The sequence below is a fragment of the Salmo salar genome, chromosome 04 (assembly GCF_965601325.2).
Source record: "Salmo salar chromosome 04, fSalSal1, whole genome shotgun sequence".
NCBI lineage: Eukaryota > Metazoa > Chordata > Actinopteri > Salmoniformes > Salmonidae > Salmo > Salmo salar.
In genome coordinates this window covers 43,738,532-43,758,997 of record NC_138294.1, presented here as the reverse complement: position 1 = coordinate 43,758,997, position 20,466 = coordinate 43,738,532, and the positions used below count along the sequence as shown (strand labels likewise).

At 44.2% G+C, this 20,466-nt stretch overlaps 2 protein-coding genes across 3 annotated transcripts in view; both read left to right on the top strand.

The window, feature by feature from the left end:
- Nucleotides 1-11,174, top strand: part of chm (CHM Rab escort protein) — a 33,925-nt gene extending 22,751 nt beyond the window's left edge. For both annotated transcript variants that reach the window (XM_014195971.3, XM_014195970.3), the window contains exons 10-15: nucleotides 1,452-1,556; nucleotides 2,171-2,234; nucleotides 3,481-3,577; nucleotides 5,553-5,666; nucleotides 9,627-9,784; nucleotides 9,993-11,174. In XM_014195971.3, coding sequence (XP_014051446.1) covers nucleotides 1,452-1,556; nucleotides 2,171-2,234; nucleotides 3,481-3,577; nucleotides 5,553-5,666; nucleotides 9,627-9,784; nucleotides 9,993-10,265 — 811 coding nt within the window. In that variant the 3' untranslated portion in view covers nucleotides 10,266-11,174. The remainder of the gene's footprint in view (nucleotides 1-1,451; nucleotides 1,557-2,170; nucleotides 2,235-3,480; nucleotides 3,578-5,552; nucleotides 5,667-9,626; nucleotides 9,785-9,992) is intronic.
- Nucleotides 11,175-13,245: 2,071 nt separating this feature from the next.
- LOC106602813 (FERM domain-containing protein 7) lies at nucleotides 13,246-19,703 on the top strand. Its single transcript, XM_082973802.1, has 12 exons — nucleotides 13,246-13,397; nucleotides 14,106-14,210; nucleotides 15,350-15,392; nucleotides 17,148-17,226; nucleotides 17,393-17,490; nucleotides 17,632-17,746; nucleotides 17,981-18,128; nucleotides 18,388-18,483; nucleotides 18,663-18,826; nucleotides 18,923-18,991; nucleotides 19,174-19,249; nucleotides 19,677-19,703. Exons 1-12 carry the CDS (start codon nucleotides 13,257-13,259, stop codon nucleotides 19,701-19,703), a joined length of 1,161 nt encoding a protein of 386 aa, XP_082829928.1. The 5' UTR covers nucleotides 13,246-13,256.
- The last annotated feature ends 763 nt before the right edge of the window (nucleotides 19,704-20,466 follow it).

Genomic DNA, 20,466 nt, shown 5'->3' with positions numbered 1-20,466 from the left:
ACTCCAAATCTAAATGCATATCCCCATGAAACCGATTGAGATTTAATGGATGGTATGTAGATGCTGCATGGACGTTTCACTGGTAAAACTTGGAAGAATTATCATTCATGATTGACTGTGAGAAATGTGAAGGGAAGGAGACCAAAGAAATGTGTCCGTAATGTATAGGTAAAGAAACACATGCACAGAACTTGATCCGAACATGTGCAGAAGCTTTGGGACCTTTTTAATCCAGGGAAAAAAAGGGTCAGGGACAAGTCGTGTTCGTAGCCACTCAACGGATGCAAATCAAAACCGCATCTGTAGACTTAAGCAACATATTTATGGCATACTCCTGAGGACGAGTATACGCCCACACCATTCTGTTCACGGGTTGACTCATAAGCCACAGTCCCCGCTGTTAAATCCGTGGGGCGGGTTTAGGGTCATGAAATATTGTGTGGATGAAGGGCGGGTTGAATAAAGAGAAAACGATGCATAAAAAAAATCCAGAAATGTGTAGTTTTAGTGCAATTCATATCTATAGGCTACATTGAGGTTTTTCTTTCATTATTTGTATCTGGCATTTGTGTGTAAGCCTAAGCTTTAGGGCCTAACTGTATGAGTGCCAAATACACGCCAATCACCAAATGCTTTTGGGACTGAGGCAGAAAAAGTTAAAGTCGTCCCACTGAGGCAAATGGGATACATTTGGAACTGTACATTTTCTCTATTTGCGGGTTAGAATCGGGTGCAGGCCTCCGATTTTCACTCGCATACAACTGAGTGTACAAAACATTAGGAACACCTTCCTAATATTGAGTTGCACCCCGTTTAACCCTCAGAACAGCCTCAATTTGTCAGGGCATGGACTCTACAAGGTGTCGAAAGGGTTCCTCAGGGATGCTGGCCCATGTTGACTCCAATGCTTCCCGCAGTTGTGTCTAGATGGCTGGATGTCTTTGGGTGGTGGACCATTCTTGATTCACACGGGAAACTGTTGAACCTGAAAAACCCAGCATCGTTGCAGTTCTTGACACACTCAAACCGGTGTGCCTGGCACTTGTTACCATACCCCGTTCAAAGGCACTTAAATATTTTGTCTTGCTCATTCCTCCTCTGAATGGCACACATTCACAATCCATGTCTCAATTGTCTCAAGGCTTAAAAATCCTTCTTTAACTAGTCTCCTCCCCTTCATCTACACTGATTTGAAGTGGATTTAACATGTGACATCAATAAAGGATCACAGCTTTCATGGAAAGAGTTTATAGTCGGGCAGTTGCAGATGGGTTATTAGCAATTGCGGGTGGGTGCGGGTGACATACTTAATATAACATAATTTAAAAAGGTAATTAATAAAAAATTATAAGTAAAACTTTCACTTAATTTTTGGTCATATTTTATAAAAATCTGGAAACACTGGACAGTTACTTTAATCTTTTTTCCTTTTTTTTTTTCTCTTGTTCAAGGTGCAAAGCTGTGATTGACACTCATGGTCAGAGAATCAGCTGCAGTCACTTTGTGGTGGAGGATGGTTACATCGGGGCAGACCAGAGGAAGAACACGGATTCCAGGTGAGAGTGGCTCCCAATACTCCTCCTCAGCACCTTCTCTACCTAGCCATTGATACTGGTCTCGCCTACAGTTTCAGGCAGCACATTCATTTAGTGAGAACAGTGCATAGCCTACATAGAGGTGACATTTCTTGTGAAGTCAACTTGGGAGGAGGGGTCTCTGTGCCGATAACGGAGGATCTTTCCTCAGGTCTTTGTGCGGTAGGACACTTTCAGTGGTGTCATGGTGAAAGGGCTGATTATCCCAGACACACTCCACAGACCTGGCTGCAGGTGACTGGGCTCTGCTCTGCTCTGCTCGCCACACCGCTGCCTGCCTCCGTCAATGGAGACCTTGACATTTACACCACTGACCCCAATTAGAGCATGACTAATGCTCTTAAAGACGGCAGCGCAGAATGACTGGGCCGGCCCGGCCAGAACCAACCCAGCCACTGTTCTGTTGTAGCATGGCCCAGACTGGACTGTCTCACAGCCAAAATCTACTGCAAAAAAAAGAAAGGAAAACAGTGCAGTAATAATCTAATAATATTGGTGCTGCTGTTTTTTTTTTCTCTTTCTCTACTGTTGTCCCCCCCCTTCCTCTCTTTCATCCATCCTCTCTCTTTTCACAGGCAGATATCCAGAGCTGTTCTCATCACAGACCGGTCAATTCTGCCATCTGATTCTGAACAGCAGGTAGTATACTGTTGTTCTCCATATGGCTCATCCCCTATCCTGTGTCCCACACAAAGAGATGTTTTGACATATTCAAAGGGAACACACATCCCCCCCCCCCCCCCCCTTTTACAAGCACAAAATACATTTAAATGCTATTCAGATATCCAGTGTGGCTTAGCGGTATTCCTGCCGAGCCTGCATTTTTGCTACTCCTGTTGTTTTGCATTACATTATATTTTATGCTCTATCACATTTGTATAGATTCTTGGTCCGCGTCCAAGTTCTCAGCGAAGAAACAGCAAAACATCAAAGCTAATTTGGGAGATCATTACAATGGTTCTGACGTGCGGCTGTCTACCATTTAAGATCTCCAAATAAATTGCGGAAAAAGTAACCAGTTCAATGAAAGCCCCCCCCTAATGCTGTTTGTTGTGACTGGTTTGGAATTTGATAAAATAATCCTACCGGCTGGAGAATGGGAATTGACATGCTAGCATTAGGTACGCTAATTTGAGTGCCAGTCTTCGATATGGATATGAAAAACATGGAATAATGGCATAGAACACGTTGAATGAAATCTGATCAATCCAATTCCCTAATGTGTCTGCATAAAGAGAATATATCCATTGAATTTTCATCCCTTCTTTCATGGCACAAGTTTGTTATTTATTTTTTTCTTCCCCGGCTGAAATCCGGCTTTGAATATCACTCACAAAGGACAGAGGGAAAACCGTGTGTAATTTCTGCTCATTAGGTAGGAGGGAGAATATGAAATTAATTTCTGTGTCTTGACACAGTGTGGAAATGGAATATTACATGACTGTGTGACAAAACGTAATTAAATATGGTCTCTTTGTAATTAGCTGTTGGATGGTCCTGTGGAATGACAGTGTGGACCGAGGCAGATACAAGGGGGAGATTGGCCCTGGCTGTCTCTGTCCCCTGCTTTCCCCCTCATGGGAGAAACTGACTTTCCTTCCTTAAATTTGTCCACTTGATTAAAAAGGAGTGATTTCACTTCTGCTCCAGCCAGGAAGGACATTATAATAACATCCAGGGGATTCATATAAAAGGATTACAGGGATCCCATTACTTAGAACTGCAGTTTGGTAATAGGCTTTAGGATTGTCTTGCACACTTCATTAGGGCTGTGTGTGTGAGTGCCTTACGGAAGCACTGCACTTTGTGTGGTTCAACTCTCTGTCGGTCTGTCTAACATACCTGTCTGTCTAACGTACCTGTCTTGTCTCTATATGCACTGTAGATCTCCCTGGTCACTGTGCCTCCCGTGGAGCCTGGTGGTCCCCTGGTCCGTATCATAGAGCTCTGCTCTTCCACCATGACCTGCATGCTAGACACCTGTGAGTCCAGCTGCACCCCGGCCACTCTCCCCTCTCACCCACCCACTGCCCGGGACAGGGGATGGGGGGGGGGGGGGGGGGTCGTATTAGGCAGCGCCATCTACATAGAGGGCTGTTGTTTTAGAAAGCTAATTCCGACGATGCTTAGAGGAGGCAGTTGTTCTGGCGGACTAGCGCTGACATCAGGGTTGTAAAGGCAGACTAGAATTAATGGAGGAAATGAGACTGAAAACCAAGACTGAGAGAACTGGGGTGAGTGAATGATGGCGTCTCTGAACATTCCATCTCCTGTGTGTGTATAGAGCTTTGGGTCAAACTGCTGCTGCTTTACCGGGTCACTGAATCAGTCGCTCAGACAGCTGGAAATATGACCCGGTTTTCCCTTTGAATTGTGGCTCCAGTAGCAACGACGACGACGATGATGATGATGATGATGATTCCATCGTTAACCGTAGTGTTATTTATGAGTGTTATTGTTTTTAGCAATCCTGGTATTATTTCCCAGTCAGTCATCACACTTAGATAGATGAGCAATGGTGACAGCTGCCCATTGACCATCTCCATAGGGGAGCTGGTTGTGGGCGAGAGAGGAGTAATCAGCGGAAGTCCACTCCCTCACTCTAGGAATAGAGTCTGGAATGATGGAATTGTGAAGTGGAGCCATTGCTCCTACTGTGTGTGTGTGTGAGAGGATGGAGATGGATAGCTGTAGCATCCCTTAAGTAATGTAGTTCTACCTGAGTGGATCAGTTGCAATCATAAGATGATGATGAGCTTGACAGGCCTGCGACACACACACACACACACACACAAAAGGTAAACCATTCATCTGCATTGAATGATACTTGCAGAGTTTACAGTCTACAGAATACCTATTTATACTGATGAATATGTACCAGGCCAATCTGATCAGAGTGTCTTCCTCAAGGGCAACATGGCTTCCTGGGGTTTGAACTAGCAACCCAATGGGAACAAGGGTGTTTTGCCATTTTCAAATGGAAATTTGGCCATGAAATGAGCTGTCTTAACAGTAAAGTCTTCTCTCTCTGGCTACTTTAAAACTTAAAGGCATGAAGACAGCAGATATGCACCCGATTCTCCATCCGCTAGGTTAGTGTCCCACAGAACGAGCATCAAGTGTCTCAGTGGACAGCCCTGCTGTACAACAGGGTAATGTCTATCCTCCCAACTCTCCTGGTCTTTTTTGTTTGGGCCCTGAGCTGACAGAGTGGAGGGCCTCCAGAGTCCCAGTGTGAGTGGAGTGTCACATACGTCCTCTGAGCGGTATCGCCATGGACCCTCTGGCCAATGATGCACCTCTCATCCCACTGGGGAGGCCTGTATCCTCCATCCACCCTCTACACACCCCCCCTCCCCCCCCCCAGCCAGCACGGCACAGTCAGGAGCTATCCGGTTCCCATTGCTGTAGTTGCTCCTTTTGAACCCCCCCCCCCCAAAACCTGTCAACCTGCGAGAAAGAACAAAAAGGAGAGAAGGAGCCCTACAGTTGTCTTGAGCTCTTGGGATTGCCCAGGATCCTACTCTCTGGATCCCAGTGCTGCCACCGTTAACATGGTGTTCACAATACCGCCCTGCAGGACTGGGGCTGAACGCTTTGAAGATGAAACCACCTCTTCCCCCTCTGAGGTCCAACACCATGCATCCAAAGCCCAGCTCCCTCCAACCCCATCCTCTCTGGGCACTTTTCATGGAACAGTCCCAGCCACGCTGCGGAGGAGATACTGATATGGCCTAGCTGTGCAGTGTGTTAAGGAACAGGTTGTTAGGGAACTGACTGTGGAGAGTAATTAGACAATGTTCCATCTCTTTAGGGAAGGTCCCTCTCACACGCTACAGGATAGACGGGCTGATGTGGACTTGGAGGACAACATCTGCTAATGAAGCAACAATGATATTCTGCTTGGCTAATAACACCGGGTTGTATGTGTGCTCTTCGTCTACCTTCCTAATACAGATCTGGTGCACCTGACATGTTCCTCTGCCTCTGGCTCTGCCCAAGAAGACCTGGCTCCTGTGGTGTCCAGGCTCTTCTACACACCAGCTAGTCCTGGAGAGGAACCCGCAGAAGGTACAGTAGGAAACGCTCACTTGACCCCGTTTTTAATTTTTTTTATACCGTCAAATATCCATCTAACCTCTCTCCTGGCTTGATTTACATACCATCACCTTCACACATCACTGTCACTACTTGATTCAGAATAATGTGCTCAGATGTTCTAAGTACCTCGTGATATCCATTCCTAAAGAAGAAAGATCAGGCTAGTTTGTAGTTGGGTGAGAATGCGCTGACATTTTGTCGGGCTTGCTTGGAGACGTTATCAGTAATACAGATGATTGATATTGATGGCTGCGTGCCGAACTGGCGTTAGACCGTTGTCCCATTGATTCCCATTACCTTCTGTCAGGCTCGGCTTGGTTCCTTGATGGCGAATTAGCACATGACCTCGGACGGAACCTCCTTTATTACGCCGAATTATAGATGTTCTGTTTCAACATGTTTCTCTAGAGATGTTTGCCTAGACCTAGCTTATATCCTTAGGGTTCTTACTTGTCATGAAGCTGAGTTGTTTTTGTCAACAACAAAAAAAACAACATTTAACATACAGAACATGGATCTTTTTGAGCATGGATTAAATTAAGCATATCAGTTGATCATCTTGGCCTCGTTGGGTGCTTCCTTTTTGTATGGTTTGATTGTGAGTAGCCTACCTTTTTGGAACTCAACAGATTAATCTTTTTCTCTCACACACCGGCCACCATTCATTCTAGCCTGAGCGCAAACCCTCATGCTGGCTTTCTACCTACAGAACAGAATTGGGCACAGTATTTACTTAGCAAGGAATGCAATGGAAATGTAATGTTTAATTAGCTCCAGCATCCCATTTGGCCTGGACTCATAATTTATGAGTCTGTCTCCTCATGGGGAACGAATTTGCCTCTAGAACCAATAACGTTTGCCATTTTGGATTTGAATCCCTTTATTGCTACTTAATGCAGATCAATCTAATATATTGGAGTAGTCAGTTGTTTTTACTGAGGCAGGGATCTGCTCTGTCCGTGGTAGGTTATGGCTTTTCTCAAACCTCGTTGAGGTCAGTTAAAATAGCAGCTCCATTCTGACCGAAACCAACAGAGATCCACAATCGCCTCTTGAAGCCATTTGTTGTTTTATTGCTGTTTCTCTACGGCTGTGAGACAAGGTCATCATGAAAGTGACAGGCGTGATTGAGATCCCTCTCCTTTTCTCCTCTTTCTCTGACATCCTCATTCCCTTTTCTCCACCACATCTCTTTTCTGACTCATCTCTCTCTTATTCTGCTCCCCCTTTTTCAAAAAAAATCTCTCTCCCTTTCAGCCCATCTCTGTCTCTGTTCCTTCATTTTGCTTTCTCCCTGCCTGTGTGTGTACACGAGTCTCTCAGGTGGTAGGCCATCGCCGTGCAGTGTGGGGCTGTGCTCTGTGACGCCACCCTTTTTATCACAGGAATGAGGTAGTAGTATTTTAATTAAAATGTCAGAACAAATACTGTGAGAGTTATTGAGGATGAATCACTAGATAAGGGGAGCAGTGGGCCAGAACAGGTCAAAGAGACAAAGTCACCTGGCTGGCTGGCGGCTCCTCATTCATCCACTGGGTAGGAGGTGTGGTGGTGCGGGGGGGGGGGACGTGGGGACGTGGAGGGGTGCACAGCAGAGGCTCTGGGGGGGGGGGGGGGGGGGGGGGTTGCAGAAGGTTAGGGGTAGGGCTGGAGCAGTCGGGGGCAGGTGCACATCTATGAGCAGGATGAGGACAGGTTGGATTGGGCTGGCTCCTACTCTAGATGATCCCACTGGCCCCTACTCTAGATGATCCCACTGGCCCCTACTCTAGATGATCCCACTGGCCCCTACTCTAGATGATCCCACTGGCCCCTACTCTAGATGATCCCACTGGCCCCCTACTCTAGATGATCCCACTGGCCCCCTACTCTAGATGATCCTGCTCTAGCCACTTCATTGGAAAATGACAGTTTGAACCAATGCAGCGTTGTGAAATCTGGTGTTTTTAAGAACGAATGCATTCCAGAAGAGACTGTGTGTTGATGTGTGGTGGCAGGCCGCCCAGGCAGAGAGCCAGTGGGTGTTAGAGGTGGCTGATATTTGGGGGTGTTAAGCTCCAGGCGTGTGGAGGGCCCCGTCAGGAGCACAGCTCTATGCTAATCTGACATTTCTCACATCTGTGACGGGGCTGTGTGGAAAAACTAAACAATGATGTCTAATAAGGTGTCGTTGGTGTGTATTTGGTCAGGTGTGTGTAGGTGTGTATTTGGTCAGGTGTGTGTAGGTGTGTATTTGGTCAGGTGTGTGTGTGTGTAGGTATGTATTTGGTCAGGCGTGTGTAGGTGTCGTTGTTGGTGTGTATTTGGTCAGGTGTGTGTAGGTGTGTGTATGTGGTGGTGCGGTGTGTGTGTGTGTGTGTGTGTGTGTGTGTGTGTGTGTGTGTGTGTAGGTGTCGTTGTTGGTGTGTATTTGCTCAGGTGTGTGTGTGTGTTGGGGTGTGTGTGTGTAGGTGTATGGAGAAGATGTGTGGATGGACAGGGGGTGTATGTGTGTAGCTGTATGGAGAAGATGTGTGGATGGACAGGTGTGTATGTGGTCAGGTGTGTGTGTGTGTGTGTAGGTGTATGGAGAAGATGTGTGGATGGACAGGAGTGTATGTGGTCAGGTGTGTGTGTGTGTGTGTGTAGGTGTATGGAGAAGATGTGTGGATGGACAGGTGTGTGTGTGTGTGTGTAGGTGTATGGAGAAGATGTGTGGATGGACAGGTGTGTGTGTGTGTGTGTGTGTGGGTGTATGGAGAAGATGTGTGGATGGACAGGGGTGTGTGTGTGGGTGTATGGAGAAGATGTGTGGATGGACAGGGGTGTGTGTGTGTGTGTGGGTGTATGGAGAAGATGTGTGGATGGACAGGTGTGTGTGTGTGTGTGTGTGTGGGTGTATGGAGAAGATGTGTGGATGGACAGGTGTGTGTGTGTGTGTGTGTGTAGGTGTATGGAGAAGATGTGTGGATGGACAGGTGTGTGTGTGGGTGTATGGAGAAGATGTGTGGATGGACAGGGGTGTGTGTGTGTGGGTGTATGGAGAAGATGTGTGGATGGACAGGTGTGTGTGTGTGGGTGTATGGAGAAGATGTGTGGATGGACAGGTGTGTGTGTGTGTGGGGTGTATGGAGAAGATGTGTGGATGGACAGGGGTGTATTTTGAGGTTGGGTGGCCTTTTGAAGTGTCGTCACGTTGATGGTGCCACACCTCTGCTGCTCTCCAAATTAACTAAATCACTCTGCTACCCAAGGCAGGAAAAGTAACACATATTATAATTGTGTGACATTTTGGTAATGACCACACTGACATTTCAGACTGACACCTTTTTCTCTCTCTTTCTTTGGGTACCTTTTTTTGGTCCCTTACATTTTAAAGGGTAATGATACAGAATGACGGTTTTACGCTTTGAAAACCAGGAGCCTTCTCGCAGCTCCAAATCATCCTCTCTCGTTTTTGTTTGACCGCTTCAAGTCTCACTCACGGACCGATCAAAGAGTGTCAAGAAACACTTTCCATGTGCCTTGTCGGCAAACCAAATGTCACCCCATTAACAGAAATCATGCTTCCCACAGATAAGCTGTGTTGAAAGGAGCCTGTTAAGTTCCTGTCTCTTCTCAAACACTGAAGGAAATATTCCTACAAGACTAAATTGGCACCATTATGGCTGAGCATTTCTACCCGAAAAAATGAATTGCATTAATGATTCAATTGTTCGGTAGCTTACTGTTACTAATACCCTGTTATCTAGTACTCCGGGAGTTTGTCTCAACGGCAGACATGAGCTGCATCCGTATAGCAGTAACACATATATCATATGTTCCCGAAACATTTCAACTATATCAAATGATTCCTCCATTGATCTTCAGTGCGACTTCTGTCCGTGCACGGCTCTCCGTAGAAATCAGAACACTACATTACATTCATGACGCCGGTCCTTCCCCATCCAGGAGAGGAGGAGAGCAGGGGACCGACGGTGCTGTGGGCCCTGTACTTCAACATGAGGGACACCTCTGCTGTGGACAGGAGCAGCTATGACCTGCCCAGTAACGTACATGTGTGTGCCAGCCCTGATACCGCCCTGGGCAGTGACCACTCCATCAAACTGGTAAGTGACAATGTCCCGGGGATATTTTTTTTTTTTTTACTGTCACGCTAACGTTTATATCATTGTTAAAAATCGAGCAAATAATTGGCTAACGATGACTTGCGTCACTAGCCTGGAAGTGTACTGTCCAATGGGGCTGATGGTGAAGATTGAGTTGTCCTCACCCGTCTTTGTGTTTGTGTGTTTGTGTTGTCATCTCTCTCTCCAGGCCGAGGCAGTGTTCCGCCAGCTTCTCCCTGACGAGGAGTTCTGCCCCCCGGCCCCAAACCCCGAGGACATCATCTACGATGGGGAGGGGCCCCAGGGGGAGGGCCCAGGCTTTGAGGAGGCTGTACCAGCAGAGGGTGCTGGTGTCCAAGGAGGAGAGAGCGCTGAGAGACAGGAGGGAAAGGAAGCAGTGGAAGAAGCGGAGGGGGCGGGAGATGCAGTAACACAGGAAACTGGGGCTGGGGATGAGCCGAGCCCCACCAGTGAGGAATAACCCCACACACCCTTCCGTGTACAAACAGACTGCTGCCTTCTGCCTCAGAGTCCTGGCATGTACAGCAGTCAGTCAGCACTCCTCGAAGGCATGGCTGGACTCTGTGGTCTTGGTAACCAGATAGCGTTCTCATCCCCAGAAAGCCTTAGAGGGATCATCTTCACCATCTTTGATGTGGTCACCTGCAGAGACATTATACATATATATATATATACAGTATTTACATTGATATGCACAGTATATTAATGGAGTCATTTCTTTACTGGGCACTATATAACGCTCTACTCACTGTATTTTTCCTCTCACCTGAGGTTGATGTAAAGGTTCTTCCGAGTGGGTGGGGGGGGGGGGCTGTTTCAGGTCTGCTTTGGGGATGTGATTGGTTTTAATGGGTTACCCCCATTTTCTTCATTTATTTATATTTGTCCTTTTTTTTTTCCCGTCTGCTGCTACTGAAATATTTTGCAGCAGCCTGTTCTTTCTACTTGCCGTTCCATTGTGATGTGTTCTTAATCAGGGTCTCCGGTGTAGAGCCCAAAGAAATGGTTGCCTTTTTCCTTTTTGTACTCATGTTCGAGTTTTGCTCAGCCAGAGGGCCTGATGCAGTTTTGTTTCCCGCCTCTTGTGTATGTCTGGAATGGGTTTCTGGGTGTTTTTAAGGACTACAGTACTTGCTTACAGGAAATATGAGACTCCTCAATAAGAACCCCTCCCAAAACACTGGGCAGGGGATAGCCTCGCAACTGAACTTGCATGTTTTCACACACTCTGCTGTGCCATCCAATTGTACTGGAACCCCATGTCTCTTTTAATGTGCTTAAGTATTTAAACTCTGTTCTCTCATATGTATTGTCGCTGTCACTATCATTTTTAAAAGGTTGACAACATTAAAGTGCTACTGAAAAACTGCTCCTGTATCTCGTTTTACAATGTCATTTACAGTGAAGTTGGAGATCAGTTTCCAACTGAATTGGAAGAGGAGAGGTAACAGAACAGAGGCAACAACAGCAGAAGGAGCGCTCCAATGACACGCCCCAGCTCTGTGGCTTTGACAGGTGTGAGCCAATTTCCGTTCGGAAAATCTGATACAACTGTAACAATGTGTGATGTGGCTGCAGCTGTCGACGGAGCACGACACACTCTCACATTAGCAAGGTGTTCCTGCTTCCAGAACAAACAAAGCTCCACAGTTTACCTGGAAAAAAAGGGAGGTGAGAGAGGAGCGAAAAGGGAAGGTAGAGAGCGAAGGGTTTGATGACATTTGTTTTGCGGTGGCGTGACAGAACAGATGGCTCATTACGCCTGTGAATGCACAGTCTCTCCGCTCCGCTCACGGGGCTTTGTTTTGCCGTAATTTGATCTCCGCTCTGTTGAGAGTATTTACAGATTCAAGGGAGATGAATTACTGTAAAACACATGGCTGGGTCATTAAGAGCTGGCAAATATGCTCTTATTGGAGGAGAGGATAAAACTAAAAAGGATTATCAAGCTACATGTAGAGTAGGAATATAGTAGTAGTGTTTTTCTTACGGTATATGTTCTGTTTGCTTAGTTTAGTGTCACATATCTGACTATTCTTGGAGACAATGTATGGCTTTTGTGCTTGATATCTGGGCCTGAAAACTATAGAGAGGAGCCGGCCTCACTGTCTCCTCAGTAACATCAACAAACACTGCAATGTCACCCTCATCTGTTACGGCAGTCAAAGACCTTTTAGAACAGGGCATCAAATCAAACTGACATATCCTCATTCAAACATACTTCCCATTTAATATCGCTTGTATTTCCAGGATATTTTCCTAATTTAGTGTCACCATTTAGTGTTTGTAGACTCATTGTTCTTGTTTTTCTCCACTTAGTGACCCAGCCTCTCAATGGTATCATTGGGAATCAATTTTCTGCATGGAGAGTCGTGACATTAAAATGCAAAAGGGTAAAGAGAGCCACAGGCTAGACACCTAGCGGGGCAGATTTCACTCACTCTGTGGGGGGGCAGACTCATAGAGACGGCAGAGAATGTGCTCTTATGCACAGTAGATTTTTTGTTACAGGAAATGCTTTCTGTAGATTTCTTCAAAGATAATTTACATCAGACGTCCTTTTCTGTGGAATGCTGCAGAAGAGTTCCTTAGGAATTCAAACATGATAATTGGTAAACACGCAAATCAGTGAAATTACTATACAAACCCTGTACAGTAATTAGTTATGCCTCAATGGCTTGCAAGAGCGCATTTTTCATATTCTTAACTTGTTTATTTGCATTGTCCCTACCTACATGGTCCGATCGAGTGAATGATCTCATTTGTACTATTAAACGATCATTAGCCATTCTGCCTATGGAAAACACAACAGGTTCTTTAGAATGTTACTCGCCAGTGAAATATTATGTAGAATAGATGATAGACCTTCAGTCAGCTAGTTCACTGTCCTGAGTGAACATGGCGTTCATGTTGCATGCACTCACTGACATCTAGTGGCGTTCTACGGTACTGTACCTTTTTCCAGAGAGATCCTGATGATGCTACCAGTGACCACCTGACCTTGCATCGCTGCAGTAATCTCTCTCTCACCACACACACACACACATTTAATGCGTGCGTGACCTTTTCCAAAGTGCAGCCATCTATTTGGAGCTGTGCCTGGAGATGTTAGTGAGGAGAGGATGGTTCCCCTCTTCATAGTGGGTTTTGAGCGATGTTGCTTGGAATTTGGTGAGGATGGATCATTGAGGGGATGATGAAACCCACAGAAGAGAAAAGGGTATGTAAAATATTTTGTTGAAATACCTTTTTAGTGGAGTCCAAATAGTTTCCATGATTCCATCAAACATACATTTGAGTTATTCAGTCATATTTTGACAGAACAACAAACAAAAAAAACGCTTTGAGCATCTATACTCCTTGAGAAAGTGTTCGTAAGATGGGCCTGACAAAATGTCATCAGTTCTGCTGTTTTGTGTCAGTGTGTTTTGCTCGTGACGAGTGGGTGAGGATGACCGAGAGCCAAGGTGGACACGAGCCGAACCGAACTCAAGAGTTGAGAGCTGTCGTTGTTCGCAAGAAACAAAGAGAAAGCACATTCAAACTGCGGGTCATCTTCTTGGATGACAGTGAGAGCATATTTGAGGTTGAGGTGAGAAGTGTATTTTTCATAACTATATTCCAGTCAACTTGTGACCAGAAGTTACATGTATTCATACATTTATTTACACACAGGCCAAAAGACAGTCACTGCCTTATGTGTTTGTAAATGCAAATACCTCTGCTTATTGTAAACAGAAGTATATTCAGATGTTATCATTTTTATTATTACAGTTAATATGATTTTTCTTCCAATTGTACTCTGTAGGCAATGCATTTCACTTCCTTTTAAGACCCCATTATCCCTGTTGACCGCATGCAGTATTTTTCCATCCAAGCCATGGGGCATTTTGTGCATCTATGTCATGAGTGAAGGGATAATAAGTGAATAAAAGAAGAGGTTGCTGAGTGGTTCGGTACAGACGGATGCGAATGACTGCAGGGCAGCTTTGAGTTAGCAGGGTTTTAAAGTGTCTAAGGTGGCCCGATTTCTTCACCCCCCTTTGGATATTGAACATAAAGCGCTTTCATTTGTTCCAGCCTACCTCTCATCATTGGACTCTTTCTTTATTCTGCAGTGAAATGCATGGTCAAGTCATGTCGAAACTCCACAACTTCACACAGCTTAGTTGGGGAAATAAATAATGATTTAAGATCTGGTTGTGATCTGTGTAAGCTGAATTACTCTACGTTGTTATTTATGTAAAGGAAATGCCAAATAAACACTTCAAAGTATAACTTTAATATTTACTGTTTACAGCAAAGGATCCTTGGAAATGATTTCTACAACAAAGTATGTGGGCACCTGAAGCTGTTGGAAAAAGAGTATTTTGGCCTTGAATTCCGTCACCAGTGTGGCAGTTATGTAAGTCGTTCAGTAGAACACATACTGTACTGTAACTCAAATATAGGTTTGACTAAGGGATGAAAAGAAGAGTGAGTAAGACATTATTTGGATACTCCATCTGTAGATGCTTTAGACTATCACTAACATTTCAACTAACTATACTAACCCTAGCCCTAACCAGTTGTGTAAAGTACCTAAGTAAAAATACTTTAAAGTACTACTTAACTCACTTTTTGAGGTATCTGTACTTTACTTTACTATTTATATTTTTGCCTACTTTTACTTCACTACATTCCTAAAGAAAATAATGTGCTTTTTACTCCATACATTTTCCCTGACACCCAAAAGTACTCATTACATTTTGACAGAAAAATTGTCAAATTCACACACTTATCAAGAGAACATCCCTGGTCATCCCTACTGCCTCTGATCTGATGGACTCAAACACAAATGCTTCATTTGTAAATATCTCTGAGTATTGGATTGTGCCCCTGGCTGTCCATCATCAATTTAAAAAAAAAATGGTTTGCTTAATATAAGGAATTTGAAATGGTTTATACTTTTACTTTTTGATACTTAAGTACATTTTAGCAATTCCATTTACTTTTGATACTTAAGTATATTTAAAAAAACAAATATTTTTAGACTAACTCAAGTAGTATTTTACTGGGTGACTTTCACTTTTACTTGAGTAATTTTCTATTAACACATCTTAACTTTTACTCAAGCATGACAATTGAGTACTTTTTCCACCACTGGCCCTAACCTTAAACCATATCCTAACCCTAAACTTAAAGAGATACTTCGGAATTTTGGCAATGAGGCCCTTGATGTACTTCCCCAGAGTCAGATGAACTTGTGGATAACATTCTTATGTCTCTCTGTCCAGTATGAAGGAAGTTCGAGGAAGTTTTGCAAGCTAGTTAGCATTGGCTAACTAGCTAGCTAACTAACATGCTAGCAGATATCCATAGACTTTCAGTCACTGCGCTAACGCTAGCAAGCAGTTGCTTATCAACAGATAGTTTGTTGACATTATGACCATCTGTTGAGCATCTACAGATGGAACATCCAAATAAAGTGTGAACAAAGAAGGTACACTAAATTATGTCACTCCAAGCTTTGGATGCTAATCTGATCTGTATTTCTAATCCCAGATGTGGTTGGAACTGCTAAAGCCCCTGGCCAAGCAAGTAAAAAGTAAGTTGCAGGTACAGTTGAAGTCAGAAGTTTACATACACCTTAGCCAAATACATTTAAACTCATTTTGTCACAATTCCTGACATTTAATCCAAGTAAAAATGCCCTTTTTTTAGGTCGGTTAGGATCACCACTTTATTTTAAGAATGTGAAACGTGAGAATAATAGTAGAGTGATTTTATTTAAGCTTTTCTTTCTTTCATCACATTCCCAGTGGGTCAGAAGTTTACATACACTCAATTAGTATTTGGTAGCATTACCTTTAAATTGTTTAACTTGGGTCAAACGTTTCGGGTAGCCTTCCACAAGTTTCCCACAATAAGTTGGGTGAATTTTGGCCCATTCCTCCTGTGTGTAACTGAGTCAGGTTTGTAGGCCTCCTTGCTCGCACGTACTTTTTCAGTTCTGCCCACAAATGTTCTATAGGATTGAGGTCAGGGCTTTGTGATGGCCACTCCAATACCTTGACTTTGTTGTCCTTAAGCCATTTTGCCACAATTTTGGAAGTATGCTTGGGGTCATTGTCCATTTGGAAGACCCATTTGCGACCAAGCTTTAACTTCCTGACTGATGTCTTGAGATGTTGCTTCAATATATCCACATAATTGTCCTTCCTCATGATGCCATCTATTTTGTGAAGTGCACCAGTCCCTCCTGCAGCAAGCATCCCTACAACATGATGCTGCCACCCCCATGCTTCACGATTGGGATGGTGTTCTTCGGCTTGCAAGCCTCTCCCTTTTTCCTCCAAGCATAATGATGGTCTGGTCATTATGGCCAAACAGTTCTATTTTTGTTTCATCAGACCAGAGGACATTTCTCCAAAAAGTACGATCTTTGTCCCCATGTGCAGTTGCAAACCGTAGTCTGTCTTTTTATGGCGGTTTTGGAGCAGTGGCTTCTTCCTTGCTGAGCGACCTTTCAGGTTAGGTCGATATAGGACTTGTTTTACTGTGGATATAGATACTTTTGTACCTGTTTCCTCCAGCATCTTCACAAGGTCCTTTACTGTTGTTCTGGGATTGATTTGCACTTTTCGCACCAAAATACGTTCATCTCTAGGAGACAGAATGCGTCTCTTTCCTGAGCGGTATGATGGCTGCGTAGTCCCATGGTGTTTATCTATACTTGCATACTATTGTTTGTACAGATGAACGTGGTACCTTCAGGCGTTTGGAAATTGCTCCCAAGGGTGATCCAGACTTGTGGTCTACAATTTTTTTCTGAGGTCTTGGCTGATTTCTTTTGATTTTCCCATGATGTCAAGCAAAGAGGCACTGAGCTTGAAGGTAGGCCTTGAAATACATCCACAGGTACACCTCCAATTGACTCAAATGATGTCAATTAGCCTATCAGAAGCTTCTACAGCCATGACATCATTTTCTGGAACTTTCCAAGCTGTTTCAAGTCACTGTCATCTTAGTGTATGTAAACTTCTGACCCACTGGAATTGTGATACTGTGACTTATAAGTGAAATAATCTGTCTGTAAACAATTATTGGAAAAATTACTTGTGTCATGCAGAAAGTAGATGTCCTAACCGACTTGCCAAAACTATAGTTTGTTAACAATAAATTTGTGGAGTGGTTGAAAAACAAGTTTTAATGACTCCAACCTAAGTGTATGTAAACTCCCGACTTCAACTGTAATTCATGCAAAGTCTTGTGAATTCTGCTATGTGGACTGAATCATGCTATCTGTCGTACTAAGACAATGGGGAATGAGCATCAAGGATATTGCTCCTCTCTCCTACAGACACCAGTGATCCAACGTTCCGCTTCATAGTGAAGTTCTTCCCCCCAGACCCAGGGCAGCTGCAGAAAGAACTGACCAGGTAGGTCGCTCTCTCTTGTTCTTCTGTTGAAAAAGGTTGTGCCAATTGACATACGCCCCAGCTATACAAATGGTTTGGACCTCTTGACTAAGGGAACTTATTTGGTACAGAGAGACATGATGCTTATTCAAGACACATTCAAGCTTATTCAAGTTCCCTCTTGCAGGTACCTGTTTGCATTGCAGATTAAACAGGATTTGTCCAATGGGAGTCTTACGTGCAATGATAACAGCGCTGCTCTCCTCGTCTCACATTTATTGCAGTGTAAGTACCCTGGGTACCCTGGGGTTTGTCGTTGAAGAGTAAAGCCACATAATATGATCATGATTACAATTGAACTACAGTTTTATCATAATAGTGGCATGTGTTTGTGGTGACGTCTCCACTGTTTCCTTACACTTGTAGCAGAGCTAGGTGACTACGAGGAGGAACTTGACTTGCAACATCTAGAGAGCAAGAAGTACGTACCCAACCAGGAGTGCCTCCACAAGAAGATCCTGCGCTTCCACAAGAGGCACAGGTAGATACCTCCCGGGTTCAAGGGTCAGAGGCTAAAGGCTCTCTGGCAGCTGGGAGGGGCCAGAATAGGGCCTACACTGCTCACTGAAGTAGTTAGTGACTCAGACATACCAGGTGTGAAGGTGTGATGGTTCTGGCCTTCTGGTGGTGAGGTGACTGTCGCATCGTGTTGAGGTGACAGGGGGTTTGGTGGTTAGGTGAATTTAGGATTTTGCTAGTGCTGCGTGTGTTCCAGGGGCCAGACACCAGGTGAGGCAGACAGCCAGCTGCTAGAGGTGGCTCGGAAGCTGGACATGTACGGGATCCGCCCACAGGCTGCCAGTGATGGAGAGGGCACCAAGATCAACCTGGCCATCACACACTCTGGAGTGTTGGTCTTCCAGGTAATGGCTGGGCTCGTCACAAAGACCACTTAATGAGATGTACAGGAGTTGTACATCGGGCATGTGTAATATACTATGTTATTTCATGCAATTACAGTGGATTGTACAGCATGGACTATGTCTCTTTTAGAGAGACAGACGCTGGAAACAGATATGCCAAGAAGTAAACAGAACCAAGAGAGAAGTTTTTATTACCGAGGTTTACATTTGGACTGTTTGTCAGTTTGTACTCTTGATCTATGTTTCTCTCTTCTCCCAGGGCAACACTAAGATAAACACTTTCAGCTGGGCCTCAATCCGCAAACTGAGTTTTAAAAGAAAGCATTTTTTGATAAAACTCCATGCTAAGATTGTGGTGAGTTTTTTTTTAGTTTGAGACGTTAAGTGTGACTGAGTGGTCAAATAGGATTTCATTAGTTACCAGGTGTTTGTTTGTTTGTTGGTTACATGTGGTTTTATTCAAACAACATGCTGCTTTATTTCCATAGAAATGACCTCTATTACATCTGTGTGTGTGTTTGTGTGTGTGGTCAGCCCTCTCGTAAGGACACGGTAGAGCTAGCCATGGCCAGCCGTGATGTGTGTAAGGCCTTCTGGAAGACGTGTGTAGAGTACCATGCCTTCTTCCGTCTCTCTGAGGAGCCCAAGTCCCGACACAAGTCCTTCCTCTACAGTAAAGGCTCCTGCTTCAGATACAGGTCAGACCACTAGATACGTAAGGGGGAATTTATTCATTTGTCAAAAGCCTTTACCGTTTACTCAGTTTGATAACACTGTGCTACCCCTCTCTCTAGTGGTAGGACGCAGAAACAACTGTTGGACTGTGTCAGGAGAGGTGGGAGGAAGAACCTGCCTTTTGAAAGGTTACAAAACTTATTGGGGAGGTTTCCCGAACACAGATTAAGCCTAGTTCTGGACTGAAAAGCAATCTTAATGGAGAATCTTCATTGAAGATGTTTTTAAGTCCAGAAAGAAAGGTTTGCATTGCTTGAAAATGGTTAAGCAAAGCAATAAACCCTTGTCTTTCTAAACCTCTACGTTCCAGGAAGTTCTACAAGGCCCACTATGACAACAGGCAGTGCAGGTCCTCTCCTGACCTCCTCACTGATGTCTCCAAACAGGTACAGTGCCTTCTGTTATATGGATTTCTTTGTTGCATGTTGATTTCTTTGTTTCATTTATTATTATTATAAACAGAATTTAAAGGGTGTTGAGACCTAGTGAAATACACTTGAAATAAATTGTGATTTGATAGATAAACCATTAGCAGAATTGCATGTGCTCTAAACCAAACTTGTAGATGCACAAGTGCAACAGGAGATTTCCTGTGAGTCAATTCCAACGGCTCACTTCTGCATTGTTTTTGCAGTTTGTTTTGACAACTGAAGTTTGTAATGTGAGGTAAAGTTGTAGTATGACCACATATCCTTAGGCATGCTCTTTTGAGATGACAGAACTAGGTGTCACACAGTTCAGTTTCTCCTGTATGCGTTTCAAACCTCCGGCTCAGTGCCAGTCTCTGTTCTAAATGCATTCCTGTGTCTCAAGGTGCAAATGGACTTCTGTTCTTGCTGAAGCTGAATTTTCTTGGAACGTGTTATAGACGCCACCTCCATTCCCTTAAATTGGTCCGCATGCCTCGTACTCTACGGCCAAATAAATCATTTATGATTACATGTGCCATCAAGCAAGCAGCACTTTGTGTACTCTACTTCTGAATGGGTTTCACCATCTTGCCAATGCAATCTTTTTCTGCCAAGTATAAGTGAGCCAAATCGATGTTGATACTGTCAGACACAGCCTACCGTAGGCTAAACGGCAATGCTAGTACAGAACATAGTGTATTCTATCCTGTCCTCTATCGTTTGATGTGCAGTGAATACAGACACCTACTGTGTACCTAGGACTCCTCATCCCTGCTTCTGTAAATATTATTCTGTCAGTCATGGGCGCAACTTTGGTTTTAGAAGTGGGGGGGACATAACTTGGCGGGGGGTCCTCTCATTTTTGGGGGCATCTAAAGCTAATTTCCTGCATTTCTACACAATCTAATATGATCCATGGCACTTCTAGCCGTTCTATTTAGAATAACAAAAAGTAAGCAAAAATGCCCACAGTCATCAAGCTAGGTATGAGATCATTATTAATAATGGCGCGGGAGGGGATGACTGCCGTTTTACTCCTTACCAATCGTTTTTTTTTGTGTTGTTTGTAACTTCTTTTGAACATAATGTTTCTGCCACTGTCTCTTATGACCGAAAAAGAGCTTCTAAATATCAGAACAGCGATTACTCACCTCGAACTGGACAAAAAACATTTTCTTTAATGAGTCTGATGC